Source organism: Diadema antillarum, unplaced genomic scaffold (assembly GCF_040938485.1).
Source record: "Diadema antillarum isolate AM-2024a unplaced genomic scaffold, OU_Dant_1.0 scf00000074, whole genome shotgun sequence".
Taxonomy (NCBI): domain Eukaryota; kingdom Metazoa; phylum Echinodermata; class Echinoidea; order Diadematoida; family Diadematidae; genus Diadema; species Diadema antillarum.
In genome coordinates this window covers 3,698,227-3,719,800 of record NW_027270963.1, presented here as the reverse complement: position 1 = coordinate 3,719,800, position 21,574 = coordinate 3,698,227, and the positions used below count along the sequence as shown (strand labels likewise).

Genomic DNA, 21,574 nt, shown 5'->3' with positions numbered 1-21,574 from the left:
CGTCTGGTCGGATACATTAAAAGAGGTAGTTTATACGGAAGCGTATTGGTATATGGGAAACGCTTGTGTTCAATTATTATCTGAACTAAGCTGAATACAAATGGGTAAAAAGTCATTCGTGTGAATACCTGCTCTGAGCTCCACTCCATAAACACGCCTTTGCAAAACGTGCAAATGCTGAAGATTACATGGTGAAAGACCCTTTTCGTAGTAGACCGTGATTTTAAATGTGACCAAATGACACAGGACAGTCTTTGGAAGGTCTCTTGTTGTTTCTTATTTGTTTTGATATACAACTGAGCAATAACGGCAAAACAGGTATTCTTTTGGGTGCACGTCACGAGACCGACACCCACGAGTCATACAGCCCATGAGTTATACAACCCACGAGTTATACAGCTCACGAGTCATACAGCCCATGAGTTCGACACTAAGCAAACAAGGCCCACGAGACCGACACATTAAGCCCCGTGTTGTACCTGTCGAACTCATGGGCTTTATTTGCCAAGTGTCGAATTCATGGGCTGTATGACTCGTGAGCTGTATGTCTCACGGACCTGTTTTCAATGTCGAACTCCTGGGCTGTATGACTCGCTGGTGTCAGTCTCGTGGGATGACGCCATTCTTTTTACTTCCGCAAATATTTTTGTTTTCATAATTATGCGACAAAATCAGTCTTTCACCCGAGCTTTCAAACTGGAAACATTCTACTTCTGTAATGGAAACCACCAAATTTTGATATAATCATGTCTTTAATATCGTTATTGTTGCCACTTACTGTCACGTCACGCGATTCAATAATGGACAACACAGACCGATTTTGATAAAACTTTATAAATGTCGTCTCAAGGACAGCAGTTTGAGAGCTTCGGAGTCAGCTTTCTCTTTTTTTCAGAAGATAATTATTTGAAAGAAAACTAACAAAGGTGCTAATACTAACCTATGAGTTGACCAATTGCTATACAGTTTATGCGTCGGGCTGCCCTACACGTAAACAATAATATCACTGTATATCTTTAGTGTCGTGGCAGCAAAAAAAAAAAATGGTGGTGATGGTGGAAAACACAAAAATAAAGATAACCATAATAAACCAGTCTTGATAAGGCACCAGGACGGTATTTGAACAATGTACGAGCATTCTGATAAAGCCATAATGATTCACATCATGAATATGTGTGGAATCGGAATTGTGTCTAATAAGGTGCATATCGGTGCTATAATTTAGTTGATTGCTGTAGAATCTATCAAGTTTTCTGCCCATAATGATATCATATTATGATTTTGTTAAGATTAATAATGGTGACTAAATATGTAAGGGAAGCTCTAAGTTGTAATTTAGAATTGGGAACTCATGCAGGATCTTAAATCCATGTTGTCATACTGCAGTAAATAATTCATCAGGGGTCATTTTGTTCATCACCACAGATGACTATTTCAGGTTGATTTCCTTTAAAAAATAATCACAGGATATATCACAAGGAATCAGGATCACAAAGAGTATTAAACATACGACCTTAATTGAGAGTAAACATTTTTTTTTTTTATTTGTGTTTGTGTGTGTATGTGCGTGTGTGTGTGTGTGTATGTCATTAACCCTAAATAGGTAAAAGAGAGAGAAAAAAAGCATGCATGCTTGACCTTACAATGTTAGCACATACAAATACCCAGTATTTGTCAAATGTCTTCATTTACTGTATATAGTCCCGTCGTGTGTCTGTCTCAGTTATATGAGAAAAGACAGTGATCTATATGCCTAAAAAGATGCAAATAAAAATAACTTATATGATACGCTGTGTACATGTATGAAATTTCTGTTTCTTTCTTTGTATATGTCAGTGTGTGTGTGTGTGTGTGTGTGTGTGTGTGTGTGTCTTTGTGTATGATTTTTTCATGTGTAGGCCCAACTGCAAAGACACCTATTGTATTCACGTTAGGGGTCGAATCGCAAACATAAAAGCACAGAACTACAATTGTATATAATTTAAAGAGTAATGAAAGGGTGAGTGGTGCGACTTCGTGTGGACGGACGAACAGCATGCTTATTTTTTGTTCCTTGGTCCGCGACCTTCGATTGATCAGTGTATACATCATGCATCGTTTGAACCAAAATCACAATTATGTTTGTATATTTCCTTATTAATCTACATACGAATCATCTTATTAGTACATTTACATTATTATATCCGTCTTGTTGTTTGCCTATACATTCATGGATCAAACGTCCCAACACACCGAACTGGGGATATAGCCAGTTTCCTAACTGGACTGGATTTGTTGAGTTCTCTCTACTACAGCCTAACACACCCGTCGAATGAACGCACTTTCTATGTATATCCCCGTCCTGATCAACGGCAATGACTGCGCAGGCAAATACAGAAACATCTTGACACTGCACATGCTGGTATGAGGATTGTGATCCTATCTTCCTCGTTGTATGTAAAATCTCTCCTGCGTTGTGACGAAAGTACATCTAATTGAACCCTGAGTTGTGAATACCGAATAGGAGCGATTTCACTTGGAGCGTAGCGATCGGATTTCCTTTATCAGTATCGGTGATATGAGGATAACCGACATGGCAGTCTGTGTAGGATAAATGAAGAACAGTGCGGTATAAAGAACGTTTGTCAAAGTGAATTCACATATTCGCAGATAGGCAACAACTCGGACATAGAGCTTAAAGGGACAAAATGTTTGTATATAGAATAATTATTATGTGCATATTATGCGTGTATCATTATTTAGGTTATTTGACGTTTATTTAATGTACATTTTGTATAACTTCATTGTAATACTTACTATGCCTTTTCACCTGTGTTTGTAAATATATATTCTTACTTCGTATTATTTTGTATTATTTGGATTTGGAAAACACGTGAAATGAAATGAAATTATGGTCATGCGCTCTATCGCATATTTTATACATAGATTATCCACCTACACCAACCCACAAAAGATAGGCCCTACAAGAAAAATAGAAACAAGGTAATAATATTTTTTAAAGATGTGAATTTTTGTTACGCTGGGACACTATTATCTTGTAATCATGCACCTACCACCTATCATAATTATAAACCATCGACTAGAAAATTGCGATAGAATGACCAAGATATTATACTTACCGTTAATATCAAGAAGCCAAAAACTGAAAACCAGTCGTAGTTTATGTAGAGTACAGGTACGATAACCTGTCGATGAAACATGTGAGAAGTAAATGGCTTTGAGGTGAATTTTTAATGACTATGTTCTTGTTTTACCTCTGACGGTCGTAATATTCTAATATTAATTTACTGTACCACGTGTTGACAACTAAGCGTTCCTGCGATTTCACCTCATTTAAGACCCAAGTTTCAAGTACATCCCTTACTTCTATAGCAGACGGGCTAAAAAAGTGATTTGCATATTTGTTATCCGTAAATTGTCATCGGTGAGGAGTGTGGGGTATAATGCAAAGTCTCTGTGTCACCCTTTTCCTCTTTAAAAAACAATAACAAAAATAAGATTACAAAGGCTTGAACATAAACTCGTGCGTTGTATTGGATATAAACAGGGTATCATTCGACCTAGTCAGCGTAAATCAATCACCAGCGAGACGATCGTGAAGCGAATGTGATGTCTATTATACCCCTAGAAAGGATTTTGGTCCGAGTATATCGACGAGAGCCTTTTCAAAAGTGGGCACATTGATGAGCGGCTCAAGTCGTGATATAGGCCCACTGTAGTCTTGAATATTGTTTCTATTTCACCTAACGTGATAGAGAGAAACTGCATGAATTGGAAGAAATATACTCTCTATAAAAATCGAGTGAATTTTTTTCACTCTAAAAAGAGTGAATACAAAAAAGAGTGAATTTCGAGTGAAATTGGAGTGAATTTTGAGTGAAAATGCTCATTTTCGCTCACCTAGTCAGCGTAAATCAATCACCAGCGAGACGATCGTGAAGCGAATGTGATGTCTATTATACCCCTAGAAAGGATTTTGGTCCGAGTATATCGACGAGAGCCTTTTCAAAAGTGGGCACATTGATGAGCGGCTCAAGTCGTGATATAGGCCCACTGTAGTCTTGAATATTGTTTCTATTTCACCTAACGTGATAGAGAGAAACTGCATGAATTGGAAGAAATATACTCTCTATAAAAATCGAGTGAATTTTTTTCACTCTAAAAAGAGTGAATACAAAAAAGAGTGAATTTCGAGTGAAATTGGAGTGAATTTTGAGTGAAAATGCTCATTTTCGCTCATTTTGGAGTGACGTCAGGGATCACTTCAAAATCTTCGAGTGATCCTGACGTCACTCCAAAATGAGTGAAAATGAGCATTTTCACTCAAAATTCACTCCAATTTCACTCGAAATTCACTCTTTTTTGTATTCACTCTTTTTAGAGTGAAAATTTTCACTCGATTTTTTTAGAGAGTACATGTATATTTAGGACGACGGGAAATGCATGGTTGATGCGCTCTAGATATTAGTGTGGGTTGTTCAGCAGGAAGACGATGTGACGCATGCACATACATGTAGCTTTAAAGCGACATTATCATGCCGCAGTCTACTGTGACGACATGGAGATCCGGCTGAAGCCACCAGTTATTGTCGGCTTTGTTTTTGTCAGTTTGTTCTCTTGTTTTTCATTAAAAATAACAACAACAACGACGACGACAACAACAAGAACAACCAAATAGAGGATTCCTGTATACACCCAAATATGTATAGGCCAAATTATATATATGTAAATAAACTGTATTATAATGTAAATAGCACAGTCTGCAAGGATCTTCAGCCTACTGAAGGAGGCAGGCTTAATCAGAAGAAGAAGAAGAAGAAGAAGAAGAAGAAGAAGAAGAAGAAGGCCTACCTGACCAATGGCGGCCCCAATCGTGCCTGTGCCATCCACAATGCCAGTGACAGTGGCCAGGGCTTCTTTGTCCTGCCTCATTGGCCCCTGCTGGCCCAGGTCCGCGGCCACAGTGGCGCTGATGATGTGGGCTACGCCGCATACGAAGGTTCCTGGGACAAGACATTTTTATATGTTTTTGTACATTATTGGATAAAGTAAAGATTTGAATGAAGAAAGTGTTATGCTGTGATATACTTTAAAAAAAGACTCCAAATCTGCAGAATCAATACAAGGCCAACTTATTCTATTTTCGCAAAACCCATAGCACGGAGGTACAAAGTATATTGCAGCATGACTTTAAGACTGGATGTATGTATCCATGCACCGATGCATCGTTCTTCTGTTCTGTAAGTGGTGCACAATAGCGCATTTTGTCTTTTTTTTTTTAAATCTGATACTGGATGATATCGGAATTTTACTCTTGTAGATGTAATTCAGAAAATTTGAGGCAATTATGTTAAAGATTTTCTCTTTAGGCCTCAAATATCTATTCACTTCCCATTATTGTTGATAGTTGTCCCAGCAAAAAAAAAAAAAAGGAAAAGAAAAAAGAAAACACTTAAAAACTAATAAAAAACAAGACGAACATGTGGTCACTCATAGTATACCGGTATATTATAAATAGACAAATATTTTTCCTCCGCTTGATAGTGTTGAATGCCTTTTATCGCCTGCCAAGCAGAAGACCTTGCACATTACTAAGTAATCAACTTCCAATTTGCTTAGAAATAAAAATGATAAAAATAAATTTGAAGTACCAATTAATTAAAAAAGAGCAATAACATGTGTGTTGTTCCTTCAGTTAAAAATAAGTGAGAATTGTAAGAAACCATGATGCCAGGAGGCCGTCATCCAAGTCCAGCGAATTGCTAAGTGATAACGGTTTCCTCCACCATTTTTAGGATACATGTCAGGGGCGGATCCAGGAATTCTGTAAAGGGGGGTGGGGGAGGGCGCAGCTAATATTTCTGGTGCCACTTCCGGGTTTCACTTCATTTTTTTCTTTTTATTTCTTTTGTTTTTAACGAAAAATAAGGGGGGGGGGGGCGTGCACCGGTTGCGCTCCCCTCTGGATCCGCCACTGCATGTGTACCATGAAATACAATTATGTACGTATACGTACATGTACTTACCGGTATCTCTTGCTTTAGAGTACACTTGCTTGTATTTTGATGGGGAAACTGTTGATTTTGTCATGATGATGTCATTTGTACAAGTTAGTGGAGAAACACAAACGAAAACGGAAACAAATTGCTTTGAATTGGCTTACCTAGAACGGCCATCACGAAGGCGTTGAGGGCGTAATTTGCTGGTGTAGCTGTGAATGATGGAGAAGGCAATAAATGTATTAATTCTATTATCTACGGATGATACAACCATACTTCTGGCAAAATCCTGATGTTACGTTTCATGACATATCTGTATACTCTTTCGGACAGTAATTCAAATACAACCGCTTATATGACGAGACAACAGCTGGTTGGTTTATTAAAAATGCGACTCCCATCATCGTTTCCTTGAGTGGCATGCTATAAATGGAAACAACACGGAAGGATTCAAGATTTAAATGATCATAGCAGACGCTAGATTAGCACGACATTCTCACATCATGAAAGTAAAACATTCTATTGGAATGGTATTTGTCTGTATAGGAGTATATCATTTTGGGTTGGTGGTGTTTTTGTCAAATTATTACTAGTAGTACACGTATATAGAAGAGTATATAGCTGTGTATCATACGTCCATCGGGGCGTTTCGGTAATCAGTGAATGTTACACTTAAATGAAAGAAGTGAATCCAAAAAGAAGTTATTGCTTGTAATTTAACAATTCATTGCAAAGTATGTCACAGAAAAATCTTCAAGTCTTTCCTTACACGTATTTTGCTGTTTTATCACACAAGACGAAAAGTCATAAACGTCTGTTTTTGTTATAAGTCGGCAGTTGGCGCTCTTCACAACCTCAAAAAGTAATAGTAGTAGCGTTTGCGCGCTCTTTCTGCAACGAGAGATGAAGAAAACAATAGTTTCTATGTTCATGCTGTACGTCTGCAACCAGCTATGTCTCACCATTGTATCCGTATAATGAGGCCATTGACCCGAACAGCATGACGATAACAACAGGTGATCGAATGCCCATAAAGTCCGATATAACTCCTCCAATAGTCCCACCTACAGAGAGAAGAAAAGACCGATACACAGAAGACATTTCCACCTTTCCGAATAAAGATTTCAATTTTGTTGTTTATTTGTCAATAATCTTTATTTGAGTTCAATAATAACATCACAAAACATTCAACTTGAATGTGTATAAGAAAATTCAATCAATTGAATAATTAATACAAAGCACATAATTACTACATATTATCACCTACATTATACAACAAAAATATAATTAGATTAAATGCTCACTATTTCTTGAACGTGCACACTTACCTATAATGCCTCCCAGATCGTAAGCCATGGACAATCTGTCGGCCGAGACTTCCTGCCATTGAAACTTGGACGTGAGGTAGTAAGGAATCCAGTTGAACAACGTGTAGTTGACCAACTTCAGGCAGGCATATCCGCAAGAATACTGTAAAATTCACACAAGCGGCATCTTTTTATTTATTTATTTAATTAGCTATTTTTAGTTATGATCAATATTAAAGAGTAGCCAGACGGCATAGTGAAATAACACTGTTTAAGATCAAGACGAAACGAGATCATGATGAGCAATTTTCTGATTTTCGATAAATTGCACATTCATTCCTGCAAAAATAATGTTTCGCTCACGCTGAACCCTATAGGGATCAAATCTATAGTGCATGCTTGTTCCACTTTACAGTGTCGTTCGCGATCATGATGATCATACCTTTTGCAAAATGTATTGGCGGTGCTAATTGTTACGATCAACAAAAATGCTGTAATGTAGTTTCAATATCATGTTTAGGTACATTATCATCCAAATGATATGTTTCGCCAATAAATGCTTCTGGAGAATATTTATTCTATGTTTCTACATCAGTGATGATACAGATTGCTCAATCGTAACTTTTCTTGGCTGAACTGACTCCAAAGTACATTCGAAGTCGGGATAGAATTGATATCAACTTGTTGGCGGGGATGTTATATACGACATGCAAACTATGCGAGAAAATATTACAGAGAAAACTGAACCCACGCATGCGACGCCGGGCAGCAGAAAGGCGTTGCAGAACCCGATAGCTTCCGCCTTCTCCTTTTTATCGCTCTCTTGCTCATCTTGTTCCTCCTCATCGCTAGAGCTCTCTTCGTTGGTGGTCGTGTCGTCCGAGAGTACGTGATCAACATCGTCCACGATAGCTGGAAGTAGGCACGAGACAGACTTGTTAAGTGGTTATTGTAAGTGTCATGGCAGACTGACAAATTGCCAAATACAACCAGGTGAGAGCATTTTGTTCTTATAACGATATCAAAATCAAACAGTATAAACCTTGCAATCATAAGATGTGACTAAAAATATTCCTGGAAATTTGTGACTATTTCAACGTATTGTCATAATTTTTATCACTTCTATGCAAATAATAAATCAAGAACAACAACAACAGGCGACCAGGGCCGACCCTATTGCATTATAGATATGCAATCAAAAATAAGGCAGGTATCAGCCGACCAGAATCGATTATTTAGAGACTTTGATTTCCGTACTTGTATGTTTGATCTAGACTTTAATGTAACGGGGTTTAGCATACAAGCAGGACTCAGTAAAATATTCATGAATAGGTGAAGGTGTACAAACACTCCAAAGCAAGACCATAATTCTTATGAACAGGGGACGAACTCAAAACAGGGAAGGAAAAAATGTGGCTTTGAAACCTGTTCCACTTCCCTTGCTCCCCCGTAATACATAACGAAATAAACAAAATAAAACAAAAGAGATCATTTTCTTTTGCAGGTGCCGCCTGTCTATGGGATCCACGTCACGAGTTCGACTCCAACGAATCATACAACCCATAAGTAGTCACACAGTCCACGAGTCACACACGAGCTGGACATTAAGTGAGCAAGTCCCATGAGCTTTTTTATTGTTGTTGTTTGTTTGTTTTTTGCCTATGTGACGAGCTAGTGTTTTTAGTTAGTTAGTTAGTTTGTTTGTTTTGTTTTAGTTTGGTTTGTTTTATGCTTAATGTCGAGCTCGTGGCTGTATCTTTTATGACTCGTGGGCCTTTTTTTTTCCAACGTCGAGCTCGTGGGATGACCCCCTATCCATGTACCTATAGTTAACCGTTCATTTAATTTATTCATTGTAAAACACCCATATACGCACAAATATCTAATGCACATACTCCACGAAGTCATTCTTTGAAAAAGCTTTTTTTTAATGAGTTTCCCAAAATATGCATTATAGCTGTTTAAGATTATCACAATGATAAGCCTTTTGAAAGTTTTGAAACTTCAAATTCAGCACATCCATTTTCTACTTACAACTGCCTCTGATTATTACATCATTATCAGTGTAGAGCAATTAGTACCCATCCCATGACATGACAATAATATTCTACGAGCTCGCAAATGCTAAAAGGTTTTGACAACATGAACATAATGAGGTGTGATAAGCATCAACGCTGACATTAATACAACATGCACCAAGGATGATACGTACGCTTCTTGTCCTGTGTTGAGGGGGAGTCTTTCCAAGCTGGTTTCTCAGGTTTCCCTTCGTCGCTATCCAGTATTTCCACTCCTGAAGCAATAATAATGATAATAATAATAATGATAACAATAATAATGATAATAATAATAATAATGATAATAATAATAATAACGATAGTAATAATAATAATAATAATAATAATAATAATAATATTGATAATGATAAAAATGATGACAATAACAATAATAACAATAACAATAACAATAATAATGAATTATAATAATAATGATAATTCCAAGAAAAATAAATAATTCAGAATCAAAATCAATTCAAAATCGCGTTTAGCAACATCACTCTTACACTTGAGACAATATGCTTTTATCACTATGCCATTTGGCAATACAAGACAGGCGAGTATACTAAGTAGATGACTACATGACATGACGAAATACCATAAACTACTTTACATGTCAGTTTCTGCAATGATGAGACAATGAAGAAATGCAACGATTTTCCTTTTTATTCGTTTGTTTTGTTTTGTTTTTTTCTGGCATCCTCAAAACGTCCCCTTCTCTCACGAAAATGCTACTCTTTTCTGGGTACGACATGCATGGTCATTTGCGTATTATACATTGAATCATCTTTTCGATTAACAGTGATGCTGATCCTACATGATAGTGATTATAAAGTTGATAATTATGACACAGTTATCTATTTCTGATCACTTTTGATAAGAATGTGTAAGCTACAGAAGGGACGCTAATGACCAATTGTGCAGTGATAACATAGGTAATTGCAAATGAAAGGTATATAAAAAAGCGAACGAGCAACTAATAAACAAACAGACAAACAATCAAACCTGCATCTCGAGGTGTCGGCATGAGAAAAAAGAGAATGACGAGTCCCCAGAAAAACATCATCATTGACGTCACGAGGAAAGTAAACTAGAAAAGAAGGAACATAAACAAGGCATCTAGTACGTGGCATGGCCAAACTATTATCATTTCCATTGATAATACTGCGTAACTTGATTAATCAATCTTTTCTCCATCAGGCAGCATATATGAGTGAGTCTTTCTGTCTTTCTGCGTGTGTATACGTTTGTGTTGAGATAATTGTTTTCGCTTATCAAAACAATGAGGATATTGACTGCTATCATAAATGGGAAGTCCTATATTAAGTCTAAACAAAGTCATTTCAGCACATTCTTGATCAAGTTGCATATATAATTACGAGAAATGACAATTGTACAACTGTTGTAGCATTTGTTGTATTTTTTGTATCACTGATGAAAATTTCAGTAGATTATACGAAAAGGAACACGGAAATTCAAAGTGCTGATTTACACACAAATTTATTGAGGACAATCAAATGCTTGCTGGCAGTTTCGTCGCGAGTATCCATTATGATTACCAATGATGCGTTCGAAGTAAAGTAACTGCGAGCGTATGTCACAAGATAAACACGTTTTGGATAGAGGAGAAAATGTGGGTAGACCCAAAAAAATTATGGATGGATAAATAAAGAACAAAAGTTATTTGTAATTTCAAATGTGATATATCAGAGACATTATTAATTTCAGTCATTTCTTTTTAGCTCCATTGCAATATCACAAAACGACAACATTTAATACTGAAATATAGCACTGAATGATAATGAGTCATCAATTCATCTCAACATGTATTAGTTTATAACTTTCTATGTGATCTCGTAGGCCTACCTCATATCCATACGACAGAACCAAAGAAGCTGAAAAGGCACCGAGCATATTACCAATGGATCCGCAGGCACTCCATACACCAAACACCAGACCGCGACTGATGGAAAAAAAAGAGTACATATGGGCGTCATGTAGAAACGAATTGTAGATACATGCAGTAACAGACAAAGAAGATTATTGTAATGTATAGTCTCTCAAAAACAGTTAGTCATGTGTTTCACCGTAAGTTTTCGTCTCAAGCACTCACATACAACCTTTAGTATAGTTCTATGTCTTTCTAATTAACGCTCTGGCAGCGACATTCTGCTTGAGCAACTGTGCATGAGCAAGTAGCAAGCCGAACTGGATGGTGTCAGCCCCTTCCCAACACACCTATAAAAAATGATGAAATTCTTCAAAACCACAGCGCCAAGAACACAAGTCAAAACTTCCCGTATGTTTTCTCCAGATTAGCAATGTTGTCCTAAGCAGACCATTTTCGTCTTGTTGAAAACATGAGGCTCTCATCCTGTGTCCATATAGACCCTCTTCGACTCTCAATACCAATCTTATCAGCTGACTCTCGCTATTATCTTACATTTGGAAAAGTAAATTAATGATCACAAATATCACATTGTATGTAACAAGAAATTAAAAATGTCTAGATGATAAATACCCAAAGTTAAAAAAAATGTAAATTTATCAAAAAGATTAGATGACAGCAAAGTAGAACTCTCTCTAGAGGGAAACTCGTTGATGTTGACGAAGAAGAGGAAAAAGAAATATTTAGAATGTTATAGTTTTGTCAGCAGTAATGCAACATTTGTAGTCCAGTTGTACAAATAGTAATTAGCTGTCTTAATGGTGTTTGTTTAATATAATCTTTACCAGTAGTTCTACCATTACTGATAGACGACACACAGTAGACATAGAGGTAGTAGTTGTTATTATATTGTAAAAGTATACCCATAAAAGTATTAGGTGAGGTGGTAATGGTAATGGTCCTTTATGCTCTAAGTTGTTGAAGAGAAGAAAAAAACAAAGATTAGGGAAGATATAGAAACAGACGAAGTTGATTGTACAGACAGGCAGAGGGGAAGAAGAAAAATAAGGAAAAGAAGAAAAAAGAGACGAAACGAAGTATAAAATAAAGAAATTGGAAGAAGAAGCTACAAACAATATAAATAAGATGAAGAACAAAAAGGATAAGAACGGAAAGAAAATGAGACGGAGAAAAAAACCATGAAGGAGAAAATGAGGAAGAGTTACACACCTTCCTTCTGAAAACCAGTTGCCCATGATCGCAACCAAGGTGGGCCATCCTGTACCCTGGAGAAGCCCATTTAGAACCCAGAAGACCAAGTAGTACCAATGGTTGTAGACTTTTACCCACTCGCTCAACGTGCCGAATATAAACATCTGTCGTGGATAAAGTTTATCTTAATTTATCAGTCGTTCGTATTTTCTTCTCTATTTTTTTAATCAATCAAAACGCCGTATGATAATCTGAAGGCTGTTAAATTGGTCATAAAAATGTATATCATGCATGCGCAAATTGTTCAACTGACAACCTTACCATTATATTTGATATTGGAGTCGCTGATATTGCTAATTTCAAAAACATGTACGAATAAAAAAAGAAATGCGATTAACTTAATGTCGATGTTAAATTACAAGCCTTTTCTCTGCAGGTCAAAGTTGTGTGAACATGTTTCACATGTGATGAATTATATAATTCGCCAATATACATTTTATCCATAATAATGTACCCTTGTAACATAGTTTTTCTTTTCTTTGGTGTTGCCTTCAGGCTATTTTTACGATAAAAAGCACAAAACCGACAGCAGCCATAATACAAATATGATAGTTCAGCCACTGAGTTAATGTTCACGCGGAGGCTAACGCCGGACTTCAAGCATGTCAAGTTGTAATTTCATGAAAAATCGATAAATATTCGTCCCTATGGTTAGGAGAGAACTGAGCAAATATTCGAAAGCAGTTAACAAAGCTAGAAAAATCAATGCCCCGCACAGCTGGAAGAGTTTTGTCGCACGACATTCGGTGTAGATTGATGACAAGCGATCGAGGAGTGTCCCTAAAATTACATACGTTTTTGTCAGTCTCAAATAATTATTGTTGAACACGATCAAGAAATTGCTTGTGTTTAAACAGTCTGTCCATACGTAATCAATACTCGATTTTGACTCACCATCAATGCAGATGAGCACATTCCAAATGACAGCACTAGCCTTAGATCAATCCTGTTTGAATGAGAGATGTTAATAGATGACTTTTAAATTCATGTAATGTCAGAAACAAAGGCAGTAATTCAATAATAAGATCGCCGAGGTTATTGATAATCAGTCTCCGTTGATTTGACCTGTTATCTATTCTATTTAATATCATCGAAAAAGAAGGGTATAATATGTCGTCACCAATAGTTTGAACTTTTCCAAAGATGAAGCGATATAATCTTTTTTGGTCGCACATGCTTCAGTCGTCTGCCTGAGCTACATGTATATCAAAATAAACAGTTTTATGAAGTGGCGATTTTTACTGACGCATGTGTTTATAACCTATATCCAGAGACTTCAACTTGTTTCAAACGAGTATTCTCACAAAGTGTATAAATAACTACATGGATAAAAGTAACAGTTTTAGAAACCAAATGTTTGCATGGACTGTCGGTTTACGAAATTCAAACACAAGTCATATTTTCACTGTAAAACATACAGCATTATTAATTGATCTATTTGCTCTATCTAAGAAGGGGGTATATCATACATCGAAAACTATGGTCAGCTATATCACTTGGAGGACTGAATGTCCGAATGTACGCACGAATGCACGAGCTGTACATCAAAATGGCAGACATGACTGTGTATGATATACATGTTTATTTTATTTGAAAATAAAAACACACAAGAAAATAACAGGCGTAAACGAGCAGTGTGCTTTAAAGTGTAGGGTCTAGTGGTAAACAAGGGCATCAGCTGCTGCTCCCAACATCTTCCCAACCTTTGTCGATGCATGGATTGATATTTCACCATATTAGTATCGCAAACAATGAGACTTCTGAGAAGTCAATTTAGATATTGAATTTTGTATACTACGACCGGGTATTACATGAACACTTCATCCAGGTGTGGCTAGCATGGATTTCACGATCTATCTGACAAACATCGATTGCACAGGGAAGTACCTACACTCTGTTTAGAAAATTCCTTCCTTCACAGAAATGATGTATGCGATGTCATATTCGGTGTTGAGGTCAGGTTTTTTTTTTTCGCTTGATTGTACGTTATTTGCAGAATATCCCACTTTATTGGTGCACGGAAAACTATGGTTATTCCATGATTGCCTATTAAACTTGTGAGAGATACGGTTTGAATGTCCATCTACATGCTTGAAGCTAATTTGGAAGGAATAAATTTCATCTTGGGCAAACCTTGTACGCGGCTTTCTCGTCGTCTGGACCGACCTTTTGTTTTAAAAATATGCATAAAACATAATTATATTATGCATGTACCAGAAAATTGGTCTAGGAAAACTACAATATCTAATATCCGATGCCTTTAACTGATGGTAAAAGATGTATTCTCTGATGAGTCAGCAACAGGAACTTTCTTCAAAGATGCATTGATAAATACACAGACCCTACTTTGTGTCCAATGTTTGGGATCGTGCGTAGATAAAACGTTTTTAACTCCCTGACAACAGATATAGTTTTGAAATTCTATTGATATTTTATGCTGTGTAGTTGCAAGACGGTATAAGTGACAGGATTAAAGGAGGCTAATGTGGTGTTTACAGTATGACGTACCTGTCACCCATGATGCCGCTGATGAAGAGACCCAGAGCGTAGGAAACTAGGAACACTGTATCCAGGATACCAAAGAACACCTCGGCCTGGCCGATGGAGTCTAGGAACGGATCCTTTTCTGGGTCCTTTAAGTTACACCAAATCATGCACATAACTTATTAAATATACAAACCTTTTTGTTTTTGTTTGTTTATTCATTGCAAATGTCATAATATCACTAAAAGTGTGATTGATTTGTTTTCGTTTATTTTCGTATTTCACTTTAAAAAAGTCATATTCAAATAATGCAATTTGACAATCCAACATGTTTAAGGGAAATAAAGATAGCTAGAAGTGAGATATTATCATTAAAGGAGACCTAGTATTTTGTGTCAAAAGAACAGAGGCAAATTTCAAATCATAATCAGATCGATGCATTCTACAGGTAGACGAAACTACTTTGTAAATGTTCTTATTGCTTATAGTAATTTCTTTGTTTTTATGACGTAATAATAATAACAATAGTAATAATAATAATGATAATAATAATAATAATAATAATAATAATTACTATAAAATAATAATAATGATAATAATAATAATAATAAAGGCCCCTACCCAGTCTTTTTGATAGGATTAACACTTATACAAACTAAGGAAAGTTAAACTGATCATGCTGCTTCGTTTCAAAGATGATTACAGTATCTTCTGTTGTATTTTTTAAATCAAAAAATACGGTTTTGTTATAGTCGCGTAACGTAATTGTATGCATTGAGTCATCCTGATATAGAGAATGCTATAATATAAAGCTGTATTTCATACTATCCCATACCTCGTGCCTATATTAGACATGATATGGAAGATCGATCGAAACGGAAAAAAAAAAAGTGTGTCAGTGCTATGGCGTGGAGGACAAGCGCAGTGATTATGCGGTCATTGTTCCGCCCTGTTTGTTGCAGGAAATGTAATCGATTTGTTGATGACGTCCTAGTTTTTCCAATAATGGTCGTAAGTTCAAATTACTCATGTCCAGTAAGATAGGTTGTCAGATGACTGACCATTCACGAAAGATAATTGTCATGGTCATTTCAAATACCAGCAGAGACAATGTCTATATTCTATTATCGTTGATATTATAATAAAAACACCATTGACAATAACGTCAATGCTTTAATTTTAAAGGGCTTAACAAAAGACACTGAATATACCTTTCTCTGACGCTACATACACACATACACAAAAACACTCACACAAACACACACGCATACACACACACATTATATATATATATATATATATATATATATATATATATATTACAGGAACTTGTAGAGTTAAAAACATCATTTCAAATATTTTATCATCTTCGAAGTTCACGGGATCAAACATTATTGAAATATCCATCGGGGAAATCAAAAGTTACTCTTGGTGACAAGGCATTTTTGTACGCTGCACCAGAATTATGGAATAATCTCCCTTTGTTTGTAAGACAAGCAGTTACAATTAATGAGTTTAAGGCCAGGTTAAAAAGTCATCTCTTGAAGTAATGTATTTTCTGCTTGAATTTCCTGTATGCATGTCATTTTGTAATGCGCAGTAGAGTATATTATTATAGTAGCTGCGCAATATAAATGTCCTTTATTATTATTATATATACACTCAGTAAAAAAAGAAAGTAAACGCTTTTTCAAGTTTAGATTTCTCATAGAATATTTGGCTGAAAGCTAATGTATTATATACCATATTGAAGGTAATTTAATTGGCTATCAACCTGGTAGGTCAACAAAAAGGGAAACTTTATGCATGAGTGAACACCACTCTTTTTCTCTTCCAGAGCACAAAAGTATAAATTGCAAAACTGAACAAGTTGTCATTCATGCGTATGTGCTCCTCCATAGAACAATCAAAAGAAACAACAAATTTCGCACAAAAAGAAATATGAATTAAGTTGCAAAAATATATCTTTGATCTCTATGATATCTTTAAAGCCCAAAAGACCAATGAAGGCTAAAAATAATGGAGGAAAATGAAGCATCTTATGTCAAATCTAAATTCAAATTAGATAAGAGAAGAAGTAATAATTAATCAAGATGGTAGAAATTTGAGGGGTTTTTTTTCAAATTAGGAAATTGTAAATAATGTTTGGTTCTTGAAATTGTCACATGGATTTTAAATCACTAGATTAAAATGAATAAATAAAGAAATTCTGCTCATTGAATCATCTTTATGCTTATTATTCCCTTTGTCATTTGAAGTTTGACTTGACAGAAAATTCTTATTTTTCCCCTTTAGTTTCCCACTTTGTTTTTCTTAGAGGTTATAAAGAAATAAAGAGAACAAAAACTTATTTTTCCTATTTCATTCATGTCTCTCATTGTGTTAAACTGGTCTTTTGTTGTCAATGTTATCGTGACGGGCATTTGCAAATGAAAGAGAACACGTCAATTTTTGCAATTTTTAATTTTGTGCCTTGGAGGACGAAAACAAATGTGCTCACTCATGCGTAAAGTTTTCCTTTTAATTAACCTATTAGCTTAATAGCCAATTAAATTACCTTTAATATGGTATAAAATATATTGATTTTCATAAAAATCTTCTATGAAAAATATGACCTCGAAAAAATGTTTACTTTCTTTTTTGCTGAGTGTATATATATATATATATATATATATATATATATAATTCATGTGCGTGTGTGCGAATTTGTGCTTAAAACAGACATGTAGTCTCTTCTTACCAAATATTCGCTGGAATTTAAGAAAATGGTTTCGTTGAGAGGCAGAAGGGTCCATGTTTCTGCCAAAGCTGTCTTCACGTTACTGAATGTTTTTCTTGCAGCGTGGATGAAAACATACCTGAATGGACATTCGATACGAATCGTGTTTGACAATTGATAATAACTTATATACGCTCAGAAACGTGACAAAGCGTTAAGTGGCGGTGTTGATGATCTACGTTCTTTTATATATCATTATCATATATATATATATATATATATATATATATATATATATATATCCGATTGTGTTATCGCTTCATTGACAACAAAAATTGCAAAGAATCACATTTGAAGAGTTCGTGAATTATGATGGGCTAAAATATGGTTCACCACAGCATTTCTCACATCCAGAAAATCTAAGATATTTTTCATCCAAAGCTAAATAAGTCATTCCATCTGGATATCGTATAACTGACAATAGATTTATATTTTGAAAATATTTTTAAACTATATATATATATATATATATATATACATACATACAAACATATTAATGTATATTAAGTATATATAAGTGTATACGGTAATACGCTCCAAGTTCATAAGCACGACCTATGATAGGCAATGTAATCAATACAAGAATGGTGCCATGACAGCGGAAAGGAGCAGCTCACTGATGTTTACATCGAATCAGATATTCATTTGATTTCATTTTAATTTCAGCATGAAATCGACAAAGAAACTTTTTACTTCAAAACATTTTTTTTTTTAATTGTACCAGATGCCAAACTCTTAAGGATATTCTCTTACAGCATACACAGCAGGGTGTTTTTGTTCCCATCGTTTGGGGATGATTTGACCCTTTCACCAGAAAGTATAATGTCAACTTCTACATCCCTTTGCACTCCCTTTAAACCCAGTTGTAGGTTTTCCCCGAGGATCATTTTGATTGATTTAGAGACCCCAAGGGATAAAGTACAAACTTCGATAGCGTTTTTTAAAGTTCTTCACACAAACTCAACTGGATCAAGCTTCTTTAAGTTTTAACATTGGTTACAACAGCACTTCGTAAGTTTTGAGATCAAACTTTTGGTAAATTAGTGAATACATTCCGCATATTATCATGTTCCCCTTTCTGTGTAAAAAGAAGCCATCATGTTCAGGGAAAATACTGTTGACAAAGGGACTGTTAACACCAATGAATCTGCCGAGTGTTGCCAAACAGACGACAGTATAACGTGGCACTGAAGTACATAGGAGCCCCAATAAAATGCATATTTGATAGAATAACTGAAGAAACTATTACAATAGAAGTCATTTTGATGACGACGATATGCAAGATCTTAGAAAATGTAGTTCCTATATGCTTCCGAAGTAAAAAGCAGGTAGTTTATACATTGTGTACTCACGCGAAAAATGTGAGGAAGAAAACGAGAGCATGGTTGCGAGTGAGCGTCTTTTGGTAGCGTTCTGGTATCGCCCCCATGGCGGCTGGTCGAAGAGCCCAATATTCCACTCCGCGTGGAGACGGCACCCTACTCTCCGGTCGGCTTTTCCGTTTTCTGCTGGACGAGTTGACGAGTAGTGGTAGCAGCTGCTCCACGGAACGCCGAACGTTCATAATTTTCTAGGGTGTGCCAACCTTCGTTTGTTTGGTGTTTTTTTCCCTCTCTCTCTCCCTTTTGAGTCCCGCACTCTTAGACACCTCCAGATGCCGACATTAATGTATCGATTTGTTTTCTTTTCATGAGCGTGGCCGATATTCCGGTTGTCTCGATGACTCCATCGTCCTATGTTAACATAGACAAAGAGGGGGAAATTTCTTGTTCATGCAATTTAGTGATATTTAAATGTTTGAAATCATCACATGTCTCACAGCCTATAGCCTATCATATCCACTAACGACAACTTTTATATTCGAGTAATAATGAGTTGTCATTTCTATTGTATTGCAAAACATCTTGTCATTTTCCCAGTTTTAAAATCATATTCCGAAGAATTCCCCTTGCAAAGGATATGAATTGAAAATATCAATGGTGAAAGTAAAAGAAACTTACTGCACAATTTGAAGCAGATACAATCAATAAAAAGACACATGAAGAGGAGACATGACTATAACAGATTACACAGAATTGTTTACACACAGGCATGTATATAAAAATTGTAAAAATATGTTGGGATCACAATCAGTCTCACGAAATTGCTGAGAATGTCATATTCATAACCAGTAAAACTATATTAAAAACTATGCCGCTATACTTCGTAACAGCGTTAGAACTAAAATAACGCATTTTCCTGCTTTCCTTTATGACCAAATCTTTTGCAGAAACTAGATGTAGAATTCAAACGAATCGCGAGAAAGCGATTGATATACAGTGTAAAAGGTTCATGAAATGTCCATGAATGTCTGGTATAAGGGAACATGGTAGCGTCATGGAATATACGATCAATATGCACAAAAACAAAAAACAAAAACAAACGAACGAACAAACAAACAAACAAAAACAAAAACAAAAAACAACACAACAACTCCAATATTGCAAACAAGAAAAAAAGAATGAACAACACCAATACAAGCAGTATTCATTTTGAGTCTTGGACCATGTATGCCAGGTGCTCAATGGCTATTATTTGAGAAGTACGTAATTGTAGTCATGTTACTCCTCATGAGAGAGGAAAAGGTTGTACGTATTACATGTATTGTAGCGTTGGCAAATGGTGAGCTGACTTGCCCCCCTCCCCCCCCCCTCCAGTAAAAAACAAACAAACACACACACAAACAAGAACATACAATTTCGATATTCTTTACCTTGGCAAAAAAAAAAAACCAACCTTGTAGAACTAACAAAAAAGATGTGAGATTTCTGGCTGAATAAACAAGCCAAAATATTCATCGGGTCTCTCAAGAATTTGGTGCATTTCATGGAACGAATGTCCAAATAATCTCCTGCGTAATGAAACATATTCATGCTTATAACTACACACTATATCAGCCGTAATATATGGGTTTTGCCATATGCATCTGTTGGTATATTTATACAAATACGGTTTATACACTCAGCAAAAAAAGAAAGTAAACACTTTTTCGAGATCATATTTTTCATAGAAGATTTTAATGAAAATCAATGTTTTATATACCATATTAAAGGTAATTTAATTGGCTGTTAAGCTAATAGGTTAACTATAAAGAAAACTTTACGCATGAGTGATTACATTCGTTTTTGTCCTCCAAGGCACAAAATTAAAAATTGCAGAAATTGACATGTTCTCTTTCATTTGCAAATGCACTTCACGATAACATTGACAACAAAAGACTAGTTAAACCACAATGAGAGACATGAATGAAATAGGGAAAATAAGTTTTTGTTCTCTTTATCTCTTTGTAACCTCTAAGAAAAACAAAGTGGGAAACTAAAGGGGAAAAATAAGAATTTTTCTGTCAAGTCAAACTTCAAATGACATAGGGAATAATAAGCATAAAGATGACTAAATGAGCAGAATTTCTTTATTTATTTCTTTTAATCTAGTGATTAAAATTCCATGTGACAATTTCAAGAACCAAACATTATTTACAATTTCCTATAAGTTTGAAAAAAAAGCTCAAATTTCTACCATTTTTGTTAATTATTACTTCTTCTCTTATTTCATTTGAATTTAGATTTGACATGAGACGCTTTATTTTCCTCCATTATTTTTAGCCTTCACCGGTCTTTTGGGCTTTAAAGATATCATAGAGATCAAAGGTTTATTTTTGCAACTTAATTCATGTTTCTTTTTGTGTGAAATTTGTTGTTTGTTCTTATTGTTTTATGGAAGAGCACATACGCATGAATGACAACTTGTTC

At 35.5% G+C, this 21,574-nt stretch overlaps 1 protein-coding gene across 1 annotated transcript; it reads right to left on the bottom strand.

The window, feature by feature from the left end:
- Window positions 1–1,564: 1,564 nt before the first annotated feature.
- On the bottom strand, window positions 1,565–19,514 carry LOC139717369 (sugar phosphate exchanger 3-like). Its single transcript, XM_071628873.1, has 15 exons — window positions 19,139–19,514; window positions 17,748–17,865; window positions 15,032–15,156; window positions 13,418–13,469; window positions 12,482–12,627; window positions 11,230–11,326; window positions 10,369–10,453; window positions 9,519–9,599; window positions 8,058–8,218; window positions 7,328–7,469; window positions 6,962–7,063; window positions 6,164–6,211; window positions 4,852–5,003; window positions 3,120–3,185; window positions 1,565–2,580 (listed from the first exon to the last, which is right to left on the bottom strand). Exons 1-15 carry the CDS (start codon window positions 19,348–19,350, stop codon window positions 2,512–2,514), a joined length of 1,656 nt encoding a protein of 551 aa, XP_071484974.1. The 5' UTR covers window positions 19,351–19,514; the 3' UTR covers window positions 1,565–2,511.
- Between the last annotated feature and the right edge of the window lie 2,060 nt (window positions 19,515–21,574).

Coding starts and splice junctions, on each gene's coding strand:
- LOC139717369 (XM_071628873.1), bottom strand. CDS start 19,350: ATGAACGTTCGGCGTTCCGTGGAGCAGCTGCTACCACTACTCGTCAAC. Junction 5,004..6,163: donor CTTCGTGATGGCCGTTCTAG/GTAAGCCAATTC, acceptor GTCTTGTCCCAG/GAACCTTCGTATGCGGCGTA. Junction 2,581..3,119: donor TTGGCTTCTTGATATTAACG/GTAAGTATAATA, acceptor TATCCTACACAG/ACTGCCATGTCGGTTATCCT.